This window comes from Saccostrea echinata, unplaced genomic scaffold (genome assembly GCF_033153115.1).
Source record: "Saccostrea echinata isolate AGI-Se365-2 ecotype Australia unplaced genomic scaffold, CSIRO_AGI_Sech_v1 ptg000056l, whole genome shotgun sequence".
In the NCBI taxonomy this organism is placed as follows: Eukaryota; Metazoa; Mollusca; class Bivalvia; order Ostreida; family Ostreidae; genus Saccostrea; species Saccostrea echinata.
Window position 1 is genome coordinate 1,240,850 of NW_026889805.1, and position 26,075 is coordinate 1,266,924.

The following is a 26,075-nucleotide window of genomic DNA, read 5'->3' on the forward strand; positions in this document are numbered from 1 at the left end:
AAAATCAGCGTTATTTTTATTTTCTGTATTCAGTTAGCGAAAGTAATTATAGCACTCAATTCTGACTGAAAGTCTCGCCATCAAGTTAAATATCATTTGCTGTTATTTGAATCAAAAGCACCTAGCGTTATATTTCCATTTGGTATTTGACTATTTGTATTACAACATTTCCGTAAATTGATTTTTTAGTTATGCAACATATATTGAAATGATTTTATTTATTGTATTTAATTTAATTAAACTATGAAGTTACGATGAAAATTTAAAACAAAATGATTTAAAATTATCTTTCTTCATTAGTTATTGGATATTGAATCGGGATCGAGGTTTAAGCGTATTTGATTTAAAAAGAAAAATTACATTTAAAACATTAATATAACTATTCACTAAACATAGAATGATTTCATCATTTGTAATAATAATTTGTCAGTTTTATTTGCATGTGATTTTTAAAATATTTTAAAAATATTTTTTCGTTGATATAAGCGACCTGTCCCGATTTGTTACAATTCAAAATGGCTTCCAGCGAGACGACCGACGAATCTCTCTATCCTATTGCTGTGTTAATAGACGAGCTCAGAAACGAAGATGTCCAGGTATGTTGGCAACAGAATTACTTGCTATTACTATGTATATTATCTCCAACTTTATATCTTAAACAATTTGTTCATCCGCCCTTATATTGGTCAATGAATGGTTCAGAATGTTGGTTGTCAATACATTGCAGGCGTTATACGCACGGCTTCATTAAATAATTGATACTGCTTCTGTATATTGTAGGCATACCCATTTGCAAAGAATATTCTGAAATTGCAGATGAACGTCTGTCTTGACTCAGAATATTTGAAAATTATTTGATAGGAATTGAGGAAAGGGAACTATATTTTAGTATTAGTAATAGTATAATTAAAAATAGGTTCCTGATAAGTATTACACATTTGTAATTGCCCATTGTAACGTGTACAATGTAAACATAGTAGATGAGGCTTTGTTATGAATTTAAAGAATTCATATAAACAACATGTATATAAACATGATGCATGATAAATTAGGGAACACTTCACTAAAGTTTGTTGTTCCCTATAAATATGGTGCTAAAATATGTGCCACAGAAAGCGTGAGCAATCTACAAAGTTGATGAAAAGGCCCCAAATTGCAAAATTAAGTGGAAATTCCTATTTCTTGTGAAAAATTGGGTTTAAAAATCTGGTACCAAAGTTCAAGTGTATAATAATTTTTCTCAAATTCTAAAAAAGGTCGCTAATTTCCCAATATTAATGGTTCAGACCCCAGTCCCAAATGCAAGCAGGGAGATATATAAAACAGTTCTAATCTGGTTTTTAAACCCCTTTTTTAATGAGAAAAGATTTCAGAAAATAGTGCTTTTTTTGTAGACATAGTAGATATGACTCCATCCTCAGTGTCCCAGCAATGGGGAAATAAAGGGTTGCCATGCCCTCAAATCAGCATGTCTCTGTGCCCCCCAAGATGCCCATGTCCCCAGTTATCACTCTGACTGTTTTTCTCTTCCCTCATTAGAAATTTATAATAAATGTGTTTCAAAGCAGATTACTTGAGGACAATCAGTGATTCACACCCCCTGTAGATCAACAGTTGCAATAATTACACAATGAAACTCGTATTACTTCTAACAGGGATGTATATACAGGTTCCATTTTTCATTGCCTCACAATATTAACATACATTTGGATATAATAATTTAACTCGCTGTAACAATTGCAAAACAGAAGTTTAGTTCACAACAAACACCAGAAACCAAAAATATGAGTTTTAATGTACAGTCAAACCTCGTTATCTCGAACTTGAAGGGACCAAGATAAAACTTCAAGATATCTGAGATTTCGGGTTATCAAGGGTAATATACTTAAAAAATATATGGATAGGACTTACTTCGAGATATCCATGGTATTTGAGATTTCCATGTTCGAGATACCGTGTTCAAGTGTATAATGATTTTTCTCAAATTCTAAAGGTAGCTAATTTCCCAATATTAATGGTTCAGGCCCCAGTCCCAAATGCAAGCAGGAGAATATATAAAACAGTTCTAATCTTAGAGTTATATATATACTCTAACCCTTATCCCTAGATCACACATTACTGACCCATATTTACTTGTTTTGCCAAAGTGAGGAGAGAAGTTGTGGTTTGTTTACATGTTTAATAACGGCTCATGAGCAGTCACATGATTCTGGGGACCAGTATACTAGAAACTTTCCGAAATTTGTAATATTATTCAGAAAATTTGATAGTGCTTGATTTTTTTTGGGGGGGGGGGGGGGGGGCAGTACTTGAACACTCTATCATTTAAATGATATTGACCTACAGATATGGACTATTTGATTAAAGGAAAAATCAGCTTATAGAACATTTATCCTAAGATATACTTGATTCTGGTTTCAGCTTCGCCTTAACAGTATCAAGAAACTGTCCACAATAGCACTTGCTCTAGGAGTAGAGAGGACTAGGAGTGAACTTATTCCATTCCTCACAGGTAAACAAAAACCTCAAGACAATTTACCCTTCACTGTATATTTTTTATCCTAAACACTCCTTGAATTTGCATGTTTAGACAAAAATCTTTTCAATATACTCATTGCATGACTGCCAAAGTGTGCCAAGAAAATGCAACCTCAGTATGTTTATTCATAAATATCAGATTTCTTAAAATTTTGTTTACAAATTGACAGATACTATTTATGACGAGGATGAAGTTCTATTAGCCCTGGCAGAACAACTTGGTAACTTTACTCCTTTGGTCGGTGGCCCCGAGTATGTTCACTGTTTACTGGTCAGTATCAAGGAGGACATTTACTGCTTTGTCATAATAGCATTTAAAAAAAGGATAAAAATTCATAAAAGCAGTTGGATGTATAACATGTATAAAGTTAGTAAATATATCTTAAAACTAACTTGCTAATTAAAATTTGTTGATATTTACACCATGTTATTCTCTTACCCCCCCCCCCCCCCCCCCCCGAAGTGTATAAAGCAGTAACTTTGTTGTTGTAGCCCCCTTTGGAGAGCCTCGCTACAGTGGAGGAGACAGTGGTTCGAGATAAAGCCGTGGAATCTCTGAGGAACATCGCGACCCAGCATTCCCCAGCTGACCTTGAGAATCACTTTGTGCCATTGGTCAAGAGATTATCAGCAGGTCAATTACATCAAACATTATATCTAATGATAAGTCAAATTCTAAGTGTGTAAGCAGAGCTCCAGATAAGGTGCGTATTTGCAGAAATATGCATTGAATTTTTCAAAATATGCATTAAAAATTAAAACAGGGCGTACAATTATGCATTAGCAATCATAAATAAGCATTACACTTTGAAAGCACTGCGTACGATGGTTTGAATGATACAAGTACGATGTGAATGGAGCTGGAGGTCAGCTCAGTGTTAAAACGAAATTTTGATTTGTAGGCGTATACTATTCGGAATAACCTAGGCCGATTTCCAGTTAGGGAGAAAGATTTGAATATTAAATTCTTGTAATTTGTCTGAAAATAGAGAGGTTGAGATTTCTTACGTGTACGTCTAGTAGGGGAATTCCCTAAATTTCTTGCGTATTACGTCAGCAGTTTTTGGCATTGATAAGTTTTCTACATGTTCCTACAACTTGTAAAAAAGCATCTACACGTAGGTGTAAACTTGTAGCTTTTTCAATAAAAACTAGTCAATTTATGTGTGAAACTGTTATAATTGTTGTTAATCATTTAGGATGTAAAGTTTCATAAACACTTATTTTAACCATGTTTTGTTCACTAACTAAAGTCAAACTAATGTCACAAAACTACAAAAACAGAGACACCGATTACAGTCTACACGTTCACATTATTAAAATCTCAACAGACAAATTACAAAAAACGTGTACGTCAAAGTTTGTGCACACGTACACGTACAAGTTTAAAATCTCAACCTCTCTACTATCACAGATTTCCCCTGTTCATATAACATCCAAATTTTTGTTTTTGATGCGTAACGTTACACGTCGATATTGTCAAAATTGCGCACAGCACCCATGGTGTATAATTTATCCTTTATCACTGTTTATTAACAGTTATTATATATTTACCATTTTCTGTAGCCATAATATCATCTAAAGTCCACCGACAACCTTTATTAATTGTATGAAAATTGCTTTTTGCTTTCCACATGCTCCTCTGCCAAATATAGTGCCACGTGATTTATAATGCAAACGGGGAGTAACTCTAAAACTAAAATAAGAAACAACCTGCAGGACACTTTGAAAGGGGCAGACGGGGATGAGAATCTAAAGATTAATTTTATCTGGCCAAAGGAAGCTTTTTTCTCGGTAACTCTTGCTACGATCAATAAATGGAGTTATGTGTGCCCGTGGTATCTTTGCCAACTGTATGGTCTTTCTGGTGAAAGAAAAGAAATGTTTCTCGGCTATAGCTAAAAGCTGACAAAGTTTATATAATTTCATTAATGTAATTGATAAATGCAGAAACTGTCCTTTTTTTGACATTCCTCTTTCAAAAACACTTATTTCAATAACAAGCTCAAAATCACATTAGAGGTCAAAAGAGCAATAGATTAACAAAATACTCTTTGATTATTTTGCTGAAAAGCGAAATCTGCATTGATTTGAAAATCTGGGAGTAAATACACTTTGGGGTAAAAAATTATCTGGAGCTCTGTGTAAGATGCTGTTGTTTCAAAAATATGACGTATGATATATCTGAAAAGCATGGTGAGAAGTGAGTTAACTGGATTACCATCAAAGAATTTCTTTTTTTTCAGGAGATTGGTTCACATCCAGAACTTCAGCTTGTGGACTGTTTGCTGTTTGTTATCCAAGAGTTTCCTCATCAGTCAAAGCAGAGCTCAGACAGTAAGTTCTTTTCTGGCAAAAATGCTGTTGTTTTCTTTCCCAACAAAATTTGAATTGGACTTATACAATGTGCTTTTGTAAGGTTTTTTGAGTCAAGACTGGTTTTTATCAGAGTAATTCTTTTACAGACACTTTAGAAATCTGGGTGGAGATGACACCCCTATGGTCCGTCGTGCTGCTGCAGGAAAGTTGGGAGATTTTGCTAAAGCTGTGGAGATAGAGTATTTAAAGTCAGACCTAATCCCTCTATTTACTGCACTGGCCCAGGATGAACAGGTACTTGTTTCTAGAACATGAAAGTATGTTTTTTTTTAACAAGTAGTATTTTTAAATACATATTACAAACAAATTCCATTTTGCAGTGTACAGTAAATGTTATATGGAGAAGTTTATTGTCTCTAACAATGGGAGTGAATCCCCATTTAAAAATGCTTTTTAGCTCACCTGAGCTGAAAGCTCAAGTGAGCTTTTCTGATCACCTGTTGTCCGTCGTCTGTTTGTCTGTCTAGCTGTCCTTCTGTCCGTGCGTCTGTATACTTTTCACATTTTCAACTTCTTCTCAAGAACCACTGAGCCAATTTTAACCAAAGTTGGTACAGAGCATCCTTAGGTGAAGGGGAGTTTAAATTGTTAAAATGAAGGGCCAAACCCCCTTACAAGGGGAGATAATCAAGAAAAGACAAAAATAGGATGGGGTTATTAAAAAAATTTCTTCTCAAGAACCACTGGGCCAGAAAAGCTGAAACTTATGTGGAAGCATCCTTGGATAGTGTAGATTCTAAATTGTTCAAATCATGGCCCCCGGTGGTAGGACGGGGCCACAAAAGGGAATCAAAGTTTTGTATTGAAATATATAGGCAAAATCTTTGAAAATCTTCTTCTCAAGAACCAGTGGGCCAGAAAAGCTGAAACTTATGTGGAAACATCCTTTGGTAGTGTAGATTCTAAATTATTCAAATCATGGCCCCCGGGGGTAGGGCGGGGCCACAATAGGGAATCAAAGTTTTACATTGATATATATAGGCAAAATCTTTGAAAATCTTCCTTTCAAGAACCACTGGGCCAGAAAAGCTGAAATTTATGTGGAAGTATCCTTGGGTAGTGTAGATTCTAAATTGTTCAAATCAATGCCCCGGGGGTAGGGCTGGGCCGCAATAAGTATTACAAGGGAGGGGGGGTCTGGTGAAGAACAGCAGGGCCAAAGTAACTCAGGTGAGCGTTGTGGCCCATGGGCCTCTTGTTGAAGTTTGTAAATACTGTTTTGATATATATATATTTTTGCTTTGTTGTATTTTGATAGATATGACAACACTGTAATTTTAAATAGAAATAAACATTGTTATACCTTTAAAAATTTGTTCCTATATAAATCAGTACTAATAAAAGTCTAACATTTCCAATGTTTTACTGAGCGGGCATAAAAAAATCGATGTTTGACCGCGGTGTGAGATACTGGACCTGTCGATGAGATGTTGGACCCCTTATGTCACATAATGGGCGGGGTCAGCTAAATCTCATTTGCATTCGTTGGTGTTCGACATACATGTAAGTTCAAAAAAAAAAAAGTAATAAAATAAATAAATAAAAGGTATAACAAAACATTTATTGAATGTGTTCTCGGGCAAAATGCGTTTTGACGACCCCTCAAACCAAACTGTTTGCCTTCAGCCTAACGGCCTCAGGCAAACAGTTTGGTTCTTGGGTCCGACAAAACGCATGTTGCCCTCAAACTCTGTCAATAAATGTATATTATTTTATTGATATGGTGTCCTCTTATATCTGTTTCTGTACAGAGTCAGTAAGTAAGAATTTTATTTTTAGGACTCTGTCCGTCTCTTGGATGTGGAAGCCTGTGTCAGCATTGCGTCCCTCTTGCCACCAGAGGATGTAGAACAGTATGTAATGCCTACACTACGACAGGCTGCCGATGATAAATCCTGGAGGGTCAGATATATGGTCGCAGATAAGTTCACAGAGGTCGGTATCTCACTCTATAGATACTTCTGAATCTTTTGTGATGCCACAGTCAAAGTCGTCATATTTAATTTTTACATATTTTTTTATACATGTATTTTAAATATTTCAGTGAAATTAGTTACAGTTTTTGTCTGATCTCATAAAAACTTGGTGCATGAGTAAAGGGTAAAAAAATATTGAATATCAGAATAGGTAGATTAATTCCGAATTGAAACTGAGCCCAGCTTTGTGATTGAAGTAGTGTATGTATAAACCTGTATATTGTAGATACAAAAAGCAGTGGGTCCAGAGATCACCAAGACCGACCTTGTGCCAGCGTTCTGTAGTTTACTTAAGGACTGCGAGGCTGAGGTCAGGGCAGCAGCCGCTCACAAGGTCAAAGGTCAGCATACTCTTCATAGCACAGTGATTAACAGTGTCTAATTGTATAAAAACCAGCATAGTTTTATATAATATTCATGTAGGTAATCTCAATCTCAAAAGTTTATTAATATATGATGTATCTTGTAGACTTCTGTCAGAATTTATCCCCCGATGTTCGTGAGAGTGTTATAATGACTAACATTCTACCATGTGTGAAGGACTTAGTATCAGATGCCAATCAACATGTCAAGTCGGCTCTAGCCTCAGTTATCATGGGCCTCTCTCCAATCCTAGGGAAAGACAAGTGAGTTATAATGTCTGATAAATGAACAAGTATTACAAACATCTCACAAGTTGTCACTCTTCTTTAGTTTTCATGAGTTAAGTAAGACTGGGATGTAAGTTGTAAGTGTCATGTTGATATCCATCGTTAAAGAAATAACTATAATCAACAAGAGAACCCAGTAGACAGTGCTGATTTAAGAATTATTGTAGGACTGCTGTGCTGTTGATTTCTGTTTAAATGTTTATGTGTTTGTTTCAGTACAGTTGAACACTTGTTGCCGCTGTTCTCTGTGTACATGTATATATTTACATTTGCTATGTTTTTCTACTAAGTCAACTGTGAAATTGATTTGAATACCATTTTCGTGTATACTCATGCGTAGAAATATGCAGAGAGAAACTTGCGCTAAAGTGACATCACAATGAGCTACAGAGACATTAATAAATAAAAATGTAACGATATAGGGCAGGGAATAATTCAAACATTGAGTATATTTTTGGTGCTTTTTGAACATGTAAAATGTAAATATAAGGAATGTTTTTTAAGTTTAGTGTGAGTTTTTGGTGTGTAAATCACACAGACTTGCACATTGGCATATTTTTCATGAAGCACTAGCACGCTTCATGAAATATGCCTACATGACAAGTCTGTGTGATTTACACAGCAATAACTAACACTAAACTTAAAAACATTCCTTAAATACATGTATATTTCATTTCAGTACAATTGAACATTTGTTGCCCCTGTTCCTGACGCAGCTGAAGGATGAATGCCCTGAAGTTCGTTTGAACATCATATCAAATTTAGACTGTGTAAATGAGGTAAATTCTAGTCCTCTCTACTTTGAAAGCTTTTAACACTACATATCAACAGTTTTTGAATTAAGGTTCATTTATACTCTGATAAGAGAGATAACTGTAATTAGTCTAAATGACTCGTTATTTTATAAAATTGTCAAGTTAACAAACCATTTCTGTAAAATATTACACTGCTAGGCATGCTGAAATGTTTGCTTTTCAATTGTAAATGATAATTCTTTTGAACAAACATAATCATCAAGGAAAAATTTTATATGAAAAATACAAAAAAGGTACATGACATACTTTTTATAGAATTAGCAATAATGATAAGATTTATCATTTAATTTTTATGATCATCAGCTTCCAGAAAAGAATTTTTATATTAATTGATTGTGATCTGCCTATGTGACTTCATGCCATTTGAAGACCTAGGTACCTCCCACAGTACATTACACTTTGTATACAGATATTTTGTTCTTTCTGTTCAGGTTATTGGAATCAAACAGTTGTCTCAGAGTTTACTACCAGCCATCGTGGAGCTGGCCGAAGACACAAAGTGGAGGGTCCGTCTAGCTATCATAGAATATATGCCACTTTTAGCCGGACAACTGGTAATGTACTATTAAATCACTAATTTTTATTGGGGTTTAATTTTCGTTGTTAAGGTATAAAGAGACCCACAAATTACAATTTCATATACAAAAACTACTCAACAATTCTTCATCCATGAAATCAAATTCCGATGAATCAATAGTTTTTCCTCAAACCACAAAAATTTGACCCCATGAAAATAAGTGCTTTTACAAAATTCAGTACATATTTACTGGACAACTGATAATTTATTCAGTATATATTTACTGGACAACTGATAATTTATTCAGTATATATTTACTGGACAACTGATAATTATACCCCCGCCCCGAAGGAGAGGGGGGTATACTGTTTTACCGTTGTGTGTCTGTCTGTCTGTCTGTGTGTCTGTCCGTAACAAATTTTGGTGTCACTGCTAACATTACATAATTTTGTTTGTAAAACTGTCCAGGTACCTAATCATAGTTCAGAAAATGAGGAAAAATGAACTCAATAAGATTTTTTTTTTTTTTTTTGTCCGTCAAAAACGTTCAGGTAGAGTACAAGACGGGGAAAATTTTCATAAGTATGTGTGTAATTGAAAAAAAAATAGGCATCCTTTCAATGCATTTATACTTTTTATTTGTAAATTACATCACCACAAACTACATGTAATTTTTATGCATTTAATATTTTTATGGTCAGTTTTCACTGTATGGATTTCTAGAAAAATTATCCAGTAATTGGATTCTTGTGTGTTTTCAGGGAGTCGACTTCTTTGATGAGAAATTAAATTCCTTATGTATGACTTGGCTAGTGGACCATGGTAAGTGTATACATCTACATATGTATGACTTGGCTAGTGGACCATGGTAAGTGGGTACATTTACATATGTATGATTGGCTAGTGGACCATGGTAAGTGTATACATCTACATATGTATGACTTGGCTAGTAGACCATGGTAAGTGTATACATTTACATATGTATGACTTGGCTAGTGGACCATGGTAAGTGTATACATTTACATATGTATGACTTGGCTAGTGGACCATGGTAAGTGTATACATTTACATTATTAGCTCTTCTGAGCCAAAGGCTCAAAGAGCTAATGCTATGGCCATTTGTGCGGTGTGCGGTGTGCGTAAACTTTTTAGAATATGGGCCATAACTCCAGAACCCCTTGGCCAATTATTGTCAAATTTGTCACAGGGTATCCTTGGCCCAAGGGCTCCCTTTTATACTAAAACTGGGGTTGTGACCCTTTAACAAGGGGAGATAATTAGGAAAATAGAAACAAAAGTACTGGTTGCTAAAAAATCTTCTTCTCAAGAACCACTGGGCAGATTGTCACCAAACTTACACAAAAGGATGAGGATATGTTGTAGATTAAAATTTGCACGGGGATTTACCCTGGGGCAAAGGGCGTGGTCTCAAGGTCACTTCAAAGTTGACCAAAAATTACATTTTATTAAAATGTTGATATTTTGCTAACTATAAGGACTAGGATCATCAAATCTTGTCAGTTGGTGCATCTAAGGTCCTCATATCATGTTGACTCAAAAGTAGGTCACGGTGACCTACTTTTAGAATTTTGCAGCCATTCTTTTTCAAAATGATTTAGAGGCATATTTTGAACAATTTAAGGCCTATGATCATCAAACTTTGTCAGTTGATGCATCTTGGGTCCTCAAAGTACGTCAACTAAAAAGTAGGTCACCTTGACCTACTTTTTGAATTTTATGGCTAATCTTTTTTAAAACAATTAAGGTCATTAATTCGAATACGGGGAGGCTTAGAATCATTAAATCTTGTAAGATGATGCATCTTGGGGCCATAAAACATATTTATTAAAAAGTAGGTCACAGTGACCTACTTTTTGAACTTTGCAGGCATTCAATTTCAAAGCGTTTTAGAGGCATAATTTGGACATTTTAAGTCCTATGATCATAAAACTTTGTAAGTTGATGCATCTTGGGTCCTCAAAAAAGGTCAACTGAAAAGTAGGTCACCGTGACCTACTTTTCAATTTATATGACTATAATTCAATATTTCAGGTACTAATTGGCTTAGAATCATCAAACTTTGTCAGTTGATGCATCTTGGGTCTTCGGAGCAGGTCGACTAAAAAGTAGGTCACAGTGACCTACTTTTGAAAATTTATGGCGTTAATTAAATATTTCGGGTACTAATTGGCTTAGAATCATCAAACTTTGTCAGTTGATGCGTCATGGGTCTTCGGAGTAGGTCGACTAAAAAGTAGGTCACCGTGACCTACTTTCGAAAAATTTATGGCTTTAATAAATATTTCGGGTACTAATTGGCTTAGAATCATAAAACTTTGTCAGTTTATGCGTCATGGGTCCTCGGAGTACAACAACTGAAAAGTAGGTCACGGTGACCTACTTTTGAAAATTTATGGCTTTAATCAAATATTTTGGGTACTAATTGGCTTAGATTCATTAAACTTTGTCAGTTGATGCGTCTTGGGTCCTCGGAGTACAACAACTGAAAAGTAGGTCACGGTGACCTACTTTTGAAATTTATGGCTGTATTTAATATTTTGGCTTAGAATCGTCAAAATTTGTCAGTTGATGCATCTTTGGTCCTCGGAATAGGTTGACTGAAAAGTAGGTCACTGTGACCTACTTTTGAAAATTTATGGCTGTAATTAAATATTCTGGGTACTTATTAGCTAGAATCATCAAACTTTGTCAGTTGATGTATCTTTGGTCCTCGGAGTACAGCAGCAACTGAAAAGTAGGTCACTGTGACCTACTTTTGAAAATTTATGGCTGTAATTAAATATTTTGGGTACTAATTGGCTTAGAATCATCAAACTTTGTCAGTTGGTGCATCTTGGGTCCTTGGAGTAAAACAATTGAAAAGTAGGTCACTTTGACCTACTTATAAAATTTTATGATTATAATTTTAAAAAATATTTTAGGTATTAATTGGCATAGAATCATCAAACTTAGTTGATGGGTCCTCAGAGAATGACAAGTGATAAGTAGGTCACCATGACCAACTCTCAGGTACTAATTGGCTTAGAATCATCTTGGGTTCTCAGAGTGTGAATTGGAATTTCAAGGGTTTATGTAAATATACAGGATACTTCGAGGCTTCAAATAGAAGTGATAGGTTGTACAGTTTATCAGAAGAGCGATTCAAGGCCCATGGGCCTCTTGTTATGTATGACTTGGCTAGTGGACCACGGTAAGTGTATACATCTACATATGTATGACTTGGCTAGTGGACCATGGTAAGTGTATACATCTACATATGTATGACTTGGCTAATGGACCATGGTAAGTGTATACATTTACATCATTGCAGTGTGATGTGTTGTAAAACATGATAAGTCTTTAGTAAATATTACTGATGTGGTACAGTGTCATGATTGTAAATAACTTCTTGAGTTTGAACCTTTTGCTATACATGTAGCATTTAAATTTCTAGTTTTAAGATTGTTAAGAGTTCACTGGATCTGCAGTAGCATATATTTGGGATTGGGGTATTTTAATTATTTTTATATATCATTTGTGTCCAGTCAAAATTCCACAAAAACAAAGGAGGACATTGCCTTTTCTATTGTTAGGGCCTATGATTTAATCATTTACCTTTTATGGTTCTATTCTTTTTCAGTGTTTGCTATTCGTGATGCAGCCACAGTCAATCTGAAGAAGTTGGTAGAAAAGTTTGGAGTAGATTGGGCTCAGCAGACAGTTATTCCAAAAGTTCTACAGATGTCTAGGGATCAGAATTACCTCCATAGACTTACCTGTCTGTTCTGTATCAATGTAAGTAAATAAGTCCTAAAGGTGTATAGGGATCAAAATTACCTATGTCAACTCAACTTTCTATTCTGTATTAATGTAATACAAGTCCAAAATATGTCTCAGGATCCAAATTTCCAATGTCGACCCAACTGTCTTTTCTTTATCAATGATACAACTCCCAGATATGTCTTGAGATTGGAATTATTATGAATTCATAGACTAATCTGTTTGTGCTGAATCGGTACAACTACTGCAGGTGTCCATTAATTGCCTTCACAGACACACCTTTCTCCATGTATACTAATTATGCAGGTACCTCAGAATTACCTTTACAAAGGTGAAGTCCAGTTAGGCAACTTTCTGCTTAATATCAAGGGTATCTGAACCAAATTTGTAGTTATTGTGCATCTGTGGATACTTAATGGTTTATAATTTACTTCATAATGGAAATACCATGTAGTACATAACTTAATGAAATTATATATCCACTTCCTAGAACAGGTCCCCAGTCCAGTATTAAAGTAAATAGTGTGTCCCCACACAGATAATTTTACTGGAATAGCCATTTTGTTTACAAGTGTAGTCGTCTAAATTTTGCATTCTTCAAATAGATGATGGAATTCATGTTTCCTTAAAATCTAGTAGATTTATAGAGCAAAATGGAAGTCATTAGAATAACAATTTGTGCCAATCTCAAGTAAGAGATACAGTATAATAGTACATTGAAATTTAAGTATTTAATGATCAAGGGTTAGTAAAGATGTTAGTGTACATGTACAGTTATACTATGATGTGATTCATTTCAGCTGCTGGCCGAGGCATGTGGACCCGAGATCACACTGAAATTGATGTTACCCACAATTCTTAGCATGGCAGGAGACACTGTACCAAATGTTCGATTCAATGTGGCCAAAACAATACTCCGTCTTGGAAAAATGTTTGATCAAAGGTAAGTTTACCAAGTTGCTTCACTCGTGTGAAGTGTTTATTTTCTGTAGTCTGAGATTATACATGAAAATGATTTCTTCCTGCAAAGTAGTTATGTAACATTCAAAGACATTTAACCTGATAAGTTTGTCATTTTGTATAAAAAATGGCCAGTGATTTTCTTAACGATTTGAGACATTGTGTTTTGAGCTTCATAAAGGATGATGTCTCTTTTTTGTACTGTAGTGTAATTCAGCAACAAATTAAACCTGTTTTGGACAAGATGAAGGGGGACCCAGATATAGATGTGCAGTATTATGCATTGGAGGCTATTGATGGTGAGTGGATCTTTGTTTACTTTCACTTGATTTTATCACCGATTGAAATATCTCTGCTCTGTAGGCCTATGTATGCTACGCAAGCATTGATTTTTATTTATCATTGCTACATTCATATTCACATCGTTTGCCATCCATCATCCAGAATTTTGTATTTTCTTAAGTGAACTGGTCCAATTCTGGCAAACAAGTTATTCCACATGATTTCATTTGAAAAGGGAGCTAAAATTAAAATGATATAAGGCAAAAGTGGGAAGGGGGGGTGGGGTGAAATTCATGTGGGCTTGTTTTGTTGTGAAAGAATCTTTTGACAATATTAATCAATTTCATATATTATGTTCATTTTTTATGCCATGATTAAGTTAAATTTAACTGAAATTGAATTTGTGTACATATCCTGTCAACAAACTGACCAGTTCAGTGTATGATTTTGATGGGGACTTCATGCTTGGGCTTGTCTAATTTTGCTGTTTTTCCCTCCCTCTGTAGTTCATATCAAGCCATAAATGGGTAAGTCCTGTAATGTCTCGCTGGCTGCCATTCTGTTTCACTGTTATAGTCTTCACTACAGATTTCTTATTCTCTGATGGGTTAGGAACTCAATGTAAATACATGTAGATTGCTGGAAATAGGCTGATATTTAAATTCCTCAAATTTATCTGGAAATTTGCATTCTGGTAGGTAATTTCAGTCAAGTACTCCATAATAATTATGATAGATCTACAATGTATCTCTATTGGAATTCTATTTCAAGATGTTTGGTGGTATTATGCTGATAAATGCTATATAAAGGGAGGAAATACATGTACATAAAGTAATCATTTTATTTACTTGTTTGGATTTCACAGTGCAACTTGACTGTAATACATCTAAACAGATATTAGTGCAAATTTGTATATTTTGGGAAAACAGAAAAAAATATTACATATGAAACAAGAGAATCTATATTGGCTGTAAATTTCTTATGCAAGAAACCCAGCATATTCCAGTTGTCATGAGAAAATCATTGTGTTAATGACAAATCTTTATCAGCTGTTGAATTGTACTGGCTGAAATGCTTGTTAGTGATGGACCCACACAGAATGAGTTCTCAGCAGTTTACCAGAACCCTTTTCTCTCTGTTGTCTGCTTATATTTGTGTTTCTTGCATGTCTGTGTAATAGCTGTCGCTGTAGATCTTGGTTTCATCAATCTTCATCTCACTTTAGTCTCCTGCACAAACGCTGGTGTGTAGATGAACATTGCAAAACAGAGTCTTTTTATAACACTGCAGCATTTTCCTTCTTGACAAAAGTGTCAGCAGCCATTTATGCTGTAATATTTACATCTATTGCTTCTTTAATGAGGGAATTGTAATTTTAAGATAACATTGAATGCATGAAATCATACTTCTTTCATTGTCCAAAAAAACACTTCATAGATCATGTGTTCATTAAGCATGTTCATCTACATCATCATGTGCTCCATGCTTCATTTAAATCCACATTTTGCGCAATTTCTCTGATTTAGAGCGAGCATCATTCCAGAATTGTATAGGAGGGTATGTACGATCTAGAGAAAACTTAAGTCGAAGACAATATTTGTGTTATATCAAGAATATTTCAATAGAGAAATATTGAATGTACGCTTTCTTACAGATCCCTGTATCAGAACTGCATACAGTTTATAATGACTGTGGTAATGATTTAAAGGGGCTCGACTCAGGCTTCTTATTAAAATGTCATGACATTTAATAAAGTAAAAGCTGTGCCTCGAGCTTCTTTATTTAGTACTGTGTGCAGTGATTGTTCCATGCCCCTCCATGTCCCTCCTATCCCCAGTCAACAGTACTAGATGTAGTGGACAATTACCCAATCCACTGGTTTTTCAGAGGGCAAGCACCTGTCTTTTGGAGTCTTCCCTTTGTGGGAAAATGGAGAATAAATTTGTGTGTTAGACCCCAGCCTTAATTCTTAACTTCTTAGTTTATATCTGTGACCAGCTCTCTGCTGTATTAATTCAGTGAGCATTGTCCAACTATCCACGTTCTGTCTGTAAAACACTCTCTAGATTTCTCATGTAGTTGTTAGTTGTAAAGCTAGGATATTGCATTCACTGCATTAGGCTTTGTCAAGTTCAAAAAAAAGCCAAAAAAATAAAAAAAGAAACATCTGCAATGTGCCATGCTGCATTATGGGTAGAAGTTTGTTTCACTGCGTCTGCGATCACAAGCTACAGTATCACTACTAATACACACCGCATAACATGTGCACCTCTTCTCTTACACCAGCATGCCTTCCCTCCCTCTCTATCCCGACAGATTGTCGGACAGCTGCTGTAGTTTAATGTTATCAGGGTTAGAAACTCCCTAAAATTACAACTCGCAAATAATTGCGAGTACCAAGAAAGTGAACTCGCAATTTTATAAGACTACTCGCAATTTTCGTATAAAGTTAAATTTATATAAATTAAATACATGTAACTTAAGGAAAAAGTAACTACTGTACAATACACAAAATACAACTACAGTGTGACTTTTATTTAAATTACTGATTTAAATCAAAAGCATTGTGTTCTGTCATATTATATAATTTTGCTACAGTTTCAATGCAAAAAAATCTACTCGCAAGTTTTTGCGAGTTACCTAATTTTTAACTCGCAATTTGGGAATTCTAACTCGCGTTTTGCGAGTTGTATATAGTGAATTTCGAACCCTGGTTATTATGGCAAATCCAGATGGTTTAAGTTTGTTCTTACTGTAAATAAAATGCAATTGAGACTGATTTCTCCCCTCAAATAGCACATCTACACCTTTTTTATTAGTATCTATTTGATATACATTTTTAAACTGTCTAATTTGTAAATAAACTAAAAAAAGGGAAGTATAATACACATTTACCAAGGTTTTGATAAAATGTTAGAACTTTTGCTATGCTTATAAGACATTATCAATTAAGCACTTGTATTTACTAGATTTGGTTATGAACTTTTTATTAAATTATTTAGTTTTCTTTATTCTCTTTTTCAGGACTCAAGTAATTAGCTTTAGAGAAATTAGGTAAGAGATATGTACTATGTTTCTGACCCCCCCCCCCCCCAAAAAAAAAATATCCAGTGTCTCTCTACTTTGAATCATCATCTGAAGTCTGTCAGTAAACTCTGTATATTTTACTTCTCAATAACCAGGGGCCAATTTCAACCAAACTTGGCACAAAACATGCTTAATTAAAGGAGATAAAATTGGCAAAAGAGGATAATCAGAATATGCTGAAATATAGTGGTGTCATCTTAAAAACCTATTGTGAAGAAACCACTGACTCAGAAAAGACGAAAATCTTTGAAAAGCTTCCCTTTGAAGATTCAGATCAAATCATATGGTGAGAGTGAGGCCACAGTAGGGAGTCAAAGTTTTGTATAGAAATATATGTAGGAAATCTTTAAACATCTTCTCAAGAACAAAAAGTGCTCACTATTGAAAAAGGTCTGAATTACACAAGATTTGGCGATAATTCTGTTTGCAGTGAAGGTTGTTTATGAAAAAGAATTTACACACAAGCATATAGACATTCCTATAGGGTAAACATCAGAAGTTAATACCCCCTTATCCCACCCTTTTTTAATTACATTAATACAGGGAGAATATTTTACCAGTGTCCATGATCAAACAAAAAGCACAATATTTATCTGATTTTATATACCACTGTTTACAATGTGTAAAATGTACTGGTGTGTGAAAATTAATTTGATATTCAAAACTGATTTACCCCACCCTCAACAATGTATGGAAGAACTTGAAGTAATAATATTTTGGCATCCCTTTGCCAAACTGGTTTAAAGCAGAAGATAGGTAGGGGCTACAAGAGGGATATCCAGAGGAAAAATCTGAAATTTCAAGAAAATGTGGAAGCATTTTTAATAGCCCTGTTTTAATTTATAAGCAATTATTTGTAACTTGGATTCAAGTTTATCTAAGGCATAGTTAATGGGGGGTCAAGTTGGGGCCCCATGCAGTAGGGGTACAATGTTTTTCATAGAAGATATTGACTTCCTTAAGCATGACTTGTGATTTGTAAACTGATGTACAGTTGAGCTTCGGTATCTTGAACACAGATATCTCGAATACCGTGGATATGTCGAAGTGATGTGGAAGTCCCAACCATTTATTCTTTAAGTATTTTACCCTCAATATCTTGAATTTTTGGATATCTCGAAGTTTTTCCTCGGTCCCAAAGAGATTGAGATATTGAGGTTTGACTGTAGCTCATCAGCATACTTAGTATTAAAAAAAAAATTATAATACAGGGGCGTAGCTTGACTTAAAATTCTAGTGAGGCAAAACCTAGGGACAGGGGGTATGGGGCCACCTTAGGCCCCAAGTAGGTCCAGGGCAGCGCCATGGTGGTGGTGGGTAGGGGGGGGGTTAGAGGGGGAGCACCACACACCCCTCCGGACAGAATGTGGATTTGGGTGTTTCTTCTGACTTCTCCTACACAGAAATTGGTTAATTTTACCAGTTTTATAGCGTGGATATGACACCAAATATTATTAAAGTACATGTATTTAAAAGAGCATCGTCAGAAACCCACGATGTAAGAGAAGCTAGACCACCACAGGTTTCCGACGATGGTAAAAGAGTTGTACGTTAATAAATATGTTTACTAAAACTAACACATTTTAAGATGAATACATTTTTTTTTTACTTTTGTTTTTATTTTTTCAAAACTATAATTGTCAAACATTTATCAGTTTTTAATTTTTTTCCAATCATTGCCTACTTGGAGTTTTCAGTAATGGAGGTAGAGCACAAACCTTGATGGTATGAACGTACATTATAGGATTGCTTAAATTATAATTTTTACAAGATATTTTCTGCAATGTATTATTAACTATGGGATGGAGTGTTGGTGGTTAAAAATCTAGTGAGGCAGTTGCCTCATTGCCTCAATGGAAGCTACGCCCCTGTAATAACATCAAAAGTTTGAAAATTTAAGCCACAGTAGCATAGCTACATAACTGTATAATTTATCTACACAATTATTTGCAATTAAAAGTGTGATTCAGGTGACCATTATGTCTCTCTGTCTTGTTTTATGTATGGTAAATAGGCAGTGACTATGTCATAATAGACAGGCTTCTGTCCAAAATGTTTAGAAACACCATAATTAAATGATAAATTTTAGAATGAAACTACAAAGTTTGTATCCATTGGAGCCTGTATCCACTTTTGTTCTGTTTTTTACAGATTTTTTGGGAGAGTGTGAACAATCATCATCTGTGTTGTTTTGTGCCAGCAGCAGTTGAGGAGACGTTCACAATATAGGATAAAACAATGTTCAATTCAAAGTGCTTGGATATTCTAACTACTGTGTCAATAATGTTCTCTTACTTAATAGCGGTTAATCAGGAAATTGTGAATCTCTGTGACAAAACAATGAAAAAAATCTGCTAATCAATCCAGAAACAGAAAACTTTAGTGGAGGCGTAAAGGTTAGGAAAGCTGGTCAGAATAGATACTTTTCTTTTCACATAATCCAATGGTAATGTTATATTTGTGGATGTAGTAATTTGTCTTGCAAGGAATGTCTCTAAAACAAAAAAAATGCTGTTAGTAAAATAAACTATTTTTGATGTTTATTCTACAAAGAAAAAAAGATTTTTCAGTGCAGCCTCTGAACAAGATGAATGCTTTCAGTGGCAAGAGGCTTAGCAGCGAGATATGAGACATTAATAGTGCCCAATGCAATCTTCAGATCTAATAATTATGTAATTGTACATTTATATTATTTAAAACTGTGTCATTCATGGAATTTGTTTTAATTTTTAGCAATCACTGATTAGAACCCTTTCATCTAAAAATAAAATGAGATTTATGTATAAAAAAATTCTTGTTTATTGTTGTTCATGACCTACAAGATGGAGAGTCTTTACTACTCAGAGTTTATCCACAGTTTCTGACTGGTAAGATAGTGGATATGTTTTTATTAGATCACCTGAGTCATTCAGTATATAAATGATATTATACTTTCTTGTATGTAAATTACTTGAATTTGATTTGTCAAGAAATGTTAAAAAGCACTGTTATCCTCTGAATGATGAAACCACACCCTCCAGTGTGACGATGGGTGAAATTCCAAAAACAATGTTGACTGCGCGGAATCTGTGTGCGCACGCTTCACATTTAGTTATATCTGTATAAAACATTCACTATAGTTTAATAAATACTAAATGTAGTGGAGGATAACATTGAAAATTTTCACTCGAAGACACCCATTGTCAACCAAGGCTGCAACTTGGTTGGCAATGGTTTTCTTGGACTTGGTACGTATATGTCATATTTGGAAAATGCAATACATTAAAATCTTTGCTTATTGATGTAAATCTTATACGGTACCAATTTTGATGCACCATATGTGCATTTTGATAAATTACTAGTATTTCTCTTCAGTGACGCTCATGCTGAAAGGTTGGAAATTCGAAATATTTAAATTTAAAAAAAAAGAAAAACTTTGAAAAGCTGAAAAAGGGGGTGCCAAAGACTGGAACCAGATATGTCGAAGGATCAGAGCTAAGCATGAGGGATTTAATCCTTAATTTAGAAATTTTCTAATACTTTAAGACAAACCGCTGATTATAATTAACACAGTTGTAAACTTCATGTGCTCATTCATGAATTGAATAGAAGATAGGCGAACAAGGCGAGCAGAATGCCTATGGTGCAGTAAAAAAATAAATCTCAAGTATAACAAAATTGTCATTGATATTTTATTTAACATTAACATGATTAATGTATACTCTATGTAAAATCCCCATAATTTGAAACAATCTCACAAAGATTGAAATTACTTGTCTATGAAATACTATACACGCACTTAAAAGGACAGAAAGGGTGATTTCTTCATATTATAAAGCAATTTTTCCATGTTATTGAGTCTTCGCTCCATTTTTGAAAATTTATCCTCGAAGTAGGCGTAAAAATATACATATTTTCGGTTAATAGAAACATGGAGCAAAAACTTGAATACACTTTTATGACACAACATTCGTATCTTTCCGAGAATATTTGAAGTCGTTTAATTATAAGGGTTCATATCACAAACATGATTTAAATGTGTAGCCTAGTGGTTAGCATGTTAGTTTCAAAGAAAAGCTTCGGGATTTTTACTTACTGGATTCGAATCCCAAGAATTCCACACTTTTTTTAAATCAAAGAATAATTTTTGCAATGAGAATCTTCTACAGAAAAGTTTTGTTTGTCATAATTTCATACCTTTCAATAATAAGAACTTTACTCTAAATACTAGACTCAAAAATTGAGTTTTGAAACTAAGACATTTTGCAGCCTTAATCATCCGTCCATCTCCACTATACTTTTACTCCTGGATATTTTGCAAGAAAACTGTTAGCATGATGGAATCATCACTAAAATAGTGGAATTTATTCCTTGTGGCTAAGGGTCCAGGATTGGGCTAATCTGATCTTATATTAAAATTGAATTTTATTAATAAAAATCTTCTTTACACCTGAACAGATGAGAGCCAAGCTTCATGAATATGGTCATGAAGGTATAGAGCCCTGACCAAATTGTAAAATTCATGTCGCACGCATTATGATCTGCAGGTAAACTTTTTGTACGATTCTAAAGAGGACCTGTGGGGAGGTCCTGTGCAAGATAACCCTTGGGAGTAAGTTTCCGGGCAGGTTTTATTTAAATTGATAATATATTTGAATGTATTGTACAGATTTTTTTTTTCTTGATACTAAGAAAACAAACTGTTTACTTGATTATAAACACTAACGTGCAACCAAAAACCCTGAAGACATGCAGCACTAAGTTTTTATATATACTTTTTATTTTAAGGTTCATTTACCCTCTGACAAGAACGACAACTCTCACTATGACTTATTCCTAAAAAAAATCATTAAAAAACCATTTCTGTCAAATGATATGATGAAATTATTTGCATTTTAGTTGTAAAATAGATTTCTTTGGAAATTATTAGCACTAATTAAAGCAAAGTTTATCTGAGTGAACTGAGTTGAAAATCTTTACTCCAGGATATCTATCAGCTCCTGAAATGATGAGCGAGTTGCAGTTAGAGTTTGTAAGCCATTTTCAGCTGCTGAATGATTTTGCCTCCTACATGGATATTTTTAGGCTGTTTAAACTTCTAGTGAAGAATTTTTTTTTTTTTGGGGGGGGGGGGGTCTCATTCGCCGCTTGAACTGTTGAAGAGTTTTGTTGCTTGAATTCAAGATCGTTGAAAGCCTGTAAAAACAAGTATTAGTGTCACCCCTTGATATACAGCTAACAGATAAAAACACAAATATTAATAAAGTGCTCTGATAGTAAATATCATTGTCAAAACTCCAAACCTTATTAATAAGGTATTCATTCCAAGTCTCATAGCAGATTTAGCTTAACGCTCTTATGCTTGGGAGATTTAAATTTATTTTCAGTGATATAAATATATTTAATACACTTCAAATCACTTTGAATAAGAGCATTCAATAGCTTTGTTCTCTCCAAAGAAAATTTTATTCGTCTGAATGGAGGACAGCAGAAGACAATAAGAGCCTTCAATATAACGTTATCGATTGCTTGATCGCCCCTGTTGTGGAAGAACTGAATGTTTTAGAGATTCATAAAGAGAACACATCACAATATATCGACATAGACGCGCAGTCTATTTGGGGTACCTGTAACTATGTAGAGCTGTATATGTTGACAGCGCACCTGTTGGGTAAACAGAAAGAAAGGTAATGTTGAATTTTGACAGTAATCTGTCATCCTATATACGTATATGTCAAATTTTGTACATGAAATCAAAACGTAAGAAAACAATACTTATATTTACAGGTGACTTACCACATGGCGGACCTTCACAACATACCAATATTCCCGGGGGCCAGACTAGGTAAGAATTCTCTCTCTCTCTCTCTTACCGCTGTGATATACTAGTATATAATCATCACATATCTTTGTATACCAGAAAAAGCGTGTTTTGTGAGAACACAATATTACAATAACTTTATTAATTTTTTTGTGGCATTTTAAGATCTGCTGCGGCCCTCATCTCCCAGTGTGTACCACGAGAAAGAAGTCGTGACTGAGATTTCCCGGTGTCGTCAGCTGGTACACGTACTTCAAAGGGAATGTATCATTTCTGTGGCAGGGGAGGGTGTGGCCCTGGGTCGGGAGGGACCACTGACGCTCTTTCTTGTGGGCACCTTCTATGGGAAGGTCTATGTGTTTGACTGTTTGGTGAATAACCGTCTGTTCGACAAAGGAGGGTTACGTTTCCTTCTGGAGAATTCAAAACTTCTCAAAGTAAGTAACCTATCTATCAACATGATCAATAGTCAAAGATATCATAAAGAACTTTAGAGTAAATAACGCGGTTAAAAAATCGACAAGAAACACTGCTGATAAATGAGAACTTTTAATCCATATCATTCTTATTTTCAGGTGGCATTTTCATGTTGTTTTTTAAGTGCCGCTTTATTTACACAGTTCGCTGTTCGCCTCCGTAACGTGTTCGATATTCAAGTAAGTCCCTATATATCAACTGCATTTTTAGTTTGAATGCAACCTTAGAGACCTAATCGTGGTTTTCTAGATTTGCAAATTTACATGTTCTGTAAATAAAGTTTTACATATTGACAACACCAAATTACTAATAATTTAAAATTTTTATTATAAGATAGCTCATCTAGTCATCCGGGAATTTGAGGGCCGAAAGTTACCAGAACGTTTGACTCTGTTTGACATGTGTCAGTGCTACTCTGGGGCCGGAAATCACTACGGGTGGAGGACGGATGTCAAGGTATTGGGAAGAAATGTATTTCTGCTAGTTACCGGTATGCTGAGGTGTCAGTAATTTTTACGGAATTCCTCTGGTTTTATCCATCAAAATAATCATAATATTATCACCCACTAACCCCTAGTATCTATGACATTTTGATTCTTTGTAGTTTCGATAGCCTTCTAATGAAATATAAAGAAAAGTATAATTCCAGAGCATAAATTTTCAGAGAAAGAAATTTTTCATTCTTTGTCTATGAAATCTCCCACATATGGTTTCCCGCCATATTTTCAATGCCTTATATCTCAAAAATATGCACTATAACTCATATTTTACTCTTTCTTATTTTGTTTCAAATAATAAATACATCAAATTGAAATGCCTAATTTGAAAAGTCAAATACAAGTTATCTCAGCAGACTACATCCTTAAGGGAAAATCGGACTCTACCGGGATCAAATATCACTATACAAAATAAAAGCAGTGTTCGAATATGCATACTTGTATATTAATGATGTTACAGATAGTCAGTATTGGCTAGGTGATGACTAAAATCTTGATTCCTTACATAACCTGTAGGACATGTATCTTCGGAAAATGGGTGATTATTGGTCACAGCGACCTTTGACCTGTGAGATGTTGGAGTTTGCCGCCGATGACGTCATGTCTTTCATCCCAGAAGTCTACAGAAGGCAATCCGAGTAAGATTTGAAAGTTTTTTCAGTTCTCCTGAATCTTTCCTCTTCAACATATACTAAACGTGATGACAGTTTTACATTTGATTATAAATCTTGTTGCAGATTTCTAGAAGAACACAAACTAATGCCCAAATTCAGGGCACGGGTGGAAGAGGAAATCTTGGTAGAGATCAATCAAGAGGTCAAGAACATGCGCGGTAAAAGAATTGAAGCCATAGTAATGGAGGTGCTGCATGACCTTGACAAACAGTACAAGGACAAACAAATTAAGATAGAGGAGTTGTCAGAGGACCAAATGTACGCGCTTCATCTTCTCCAATATAACGACGCCTTGAAAATATCACCGCGTATCGACAAGTTAAAAACAGACTACATAATGGACGAAATGAAGGCGGTGGAAAACGACCTTTACACAGACCAGATGATGATCACCAACAGAAACGGCCTTGGTGATGACCTTAAAATGTGGGAAAAACATCCGGATGAAAATGTCAGGCGAAAGGCCCGGATGTTGCGACTGGATATTTACAAGTTGATTCTGAAGGAGATTGGTCGTCGATATTCTGGATTTTCTGTGCCTCAGGTTTTCAGCGAGCTGGAAAAACAAGCTCTAAGGTCTGTGACCCCAGTGTCGACCTCTGACATTAACTATGACCCCTTTGTTTTGGGTCAGCACTGGATTGTTGTGGAACATGATATAGACCAGGCTCTTTTTAACCTTAGGTTCGGACACCCGCACCTCCAGATTTCAAAAGAATTTAGTGACCGACTCAAATCATATGAAAAACTAGATGTACCAGAAAACATTCAAATGAAGGCCAAGCTTCTTCTCACATTACAGTCTAGTAAAGGAACGACATATGGTTGACCCGACAGTTCACAGAACTTAGTTAAATTGTAGCGTCAATGCTTATATAGAAATCATTTTCCGTGGAACACCTACTTTATGAAAGAAAAGAACGGGTGTTACTAAAACTCGGAACGGAAAGCGGAAACGGAAAATATGACAAATATATAAATCATACTGGAAACGACATACATTATATAAATTAATCATATTAAATCAAGGATTATTAATACAAGTTGATTTAGTCATGTTAATTCTCTTTTGAATATCCCAGATCATGTATATATAGCATATAGGGTACGGAACAAGTAAAATATGTATGAATGGAATAACTTTACTAATGTATAATCTGATTAATATGAAAAGCCGGTATTTGATATTTTGTATAAAATATGGCATGAGGGAACACAACATAATTTTGAATGAATGTTCCAAAGTCGTACATGCATTTTTCCCAAATCTTACCGGTATTTGAAAGCGATATTTCCATGCGAGGATCCATGATTTTTTACGGGGGATGGGGGGATATCAACTCAAACAAATATCGGCCTTGTAAATATTTTGACAAAGAAAAAACGTATACAAATTGCCTAAACCTGAAATACCTTATCCGCTGTGTGTGTTAAGGGGGGGATCAACTTTTCAAGTCAGTTTTCTTCATATACATGACTCTCCTGACCATTTTACGAGGATGCTGTGTTTCCTAGAGGGATCAGAGACCATGACCATTTTTTGATACTTTACATAGAAAGGATGTATTCACTATTACAAAAGAATTGACCTATAGGAGAGAACAATTTCCCGGAAAAAGTTACATTTAAAAATCAATCTTTAT

The 26,075-nt window shown here is 34.8% G+C and overlaps 2 protein-coding genes across 2 annotated transcripts in view; one reads left to right on the forward strand and one right to left on the reverse strand.

Moving 5' to 3' along the window:
• Positions 1-470: 470 nt before the first annotated feature.
• On the forward strand, positions 471-25,276 carry LOC133173414 (serine/threonine-protein phosphatase 2A 65 kDa regulatory subunit A alpha isoform-like). The gene is made up of 20 exons (XM_061308399.1): positions 471-596; positions 2,422-2,512; positions 2,709-2,809; positions 3,031-3,172; positions 4,785-4,875; positions 5,004-5,151; positions 6,697-6,852; positions 7,120-7,234; positions 7,363-7,519; positions 8,223-8,322; positions 8,790-8,912; positions 9,637-9,697; positions 12,516-12,670; positions 13,456-13,598; positions 13,823-13,914; positions 22,950-23,221; positions 23,360-23,440; positions 23,595-23,717; positions 24,275-24,396; positions 24,496-25,276. The coding sequence occupies exons 1-20, from the start codon at positions 516-518 to the stop codon at positions 25,259-25,261; spliced, it is 3,120 nt and encodes a 1,039-aa protein (XP_061164383.1). The 5' UTR covers positions 471-515; the 3' UTR covers positions 25,262-25,276.
• LOC133173410 (uncharacterized) overlaps positions 16,216-26,075 on the reverse strand; it is a 47,910-nt gene continuing 38,050 nt past the window's right edge. The window contains exon 2 of the mRNA XM_061308395.1: positions 16,216-16,228. The gene's annotated coding sequence lies outside the window, so the exon portion shown is untranslated. The remainder of the gene's footprint in view (positions 16,229-26,075) is intronic.

What these genes read in the sequence shown, in the direction of transcription:
- LOC133173414 (XM_061308399.1), top strand. Translation starts at nt 516, where the DNA reads ATGGCTTCCAGCGAGACGACCGACGAATCTCTCTATCCTATTGCTGTG. An exon ending in AGTATGTTCACTGTTTACTG is followed by an intron (nt 2,810 to 3,030) that starts GTCAGTATCAAG and finishes TTGTTGTTGTAG; the next exon opens with CCCCCTTTGGAGAGCCTCGC. An exon ending in CACTGGCCCAGGATGAACAG is followed by an intron (nt 5,152 to 6,696) that starts GTACTTGTTTCT and finishes TTTTATTTTTAG; the next exon opens with GACTCTGTCCGTCTCTTGGA.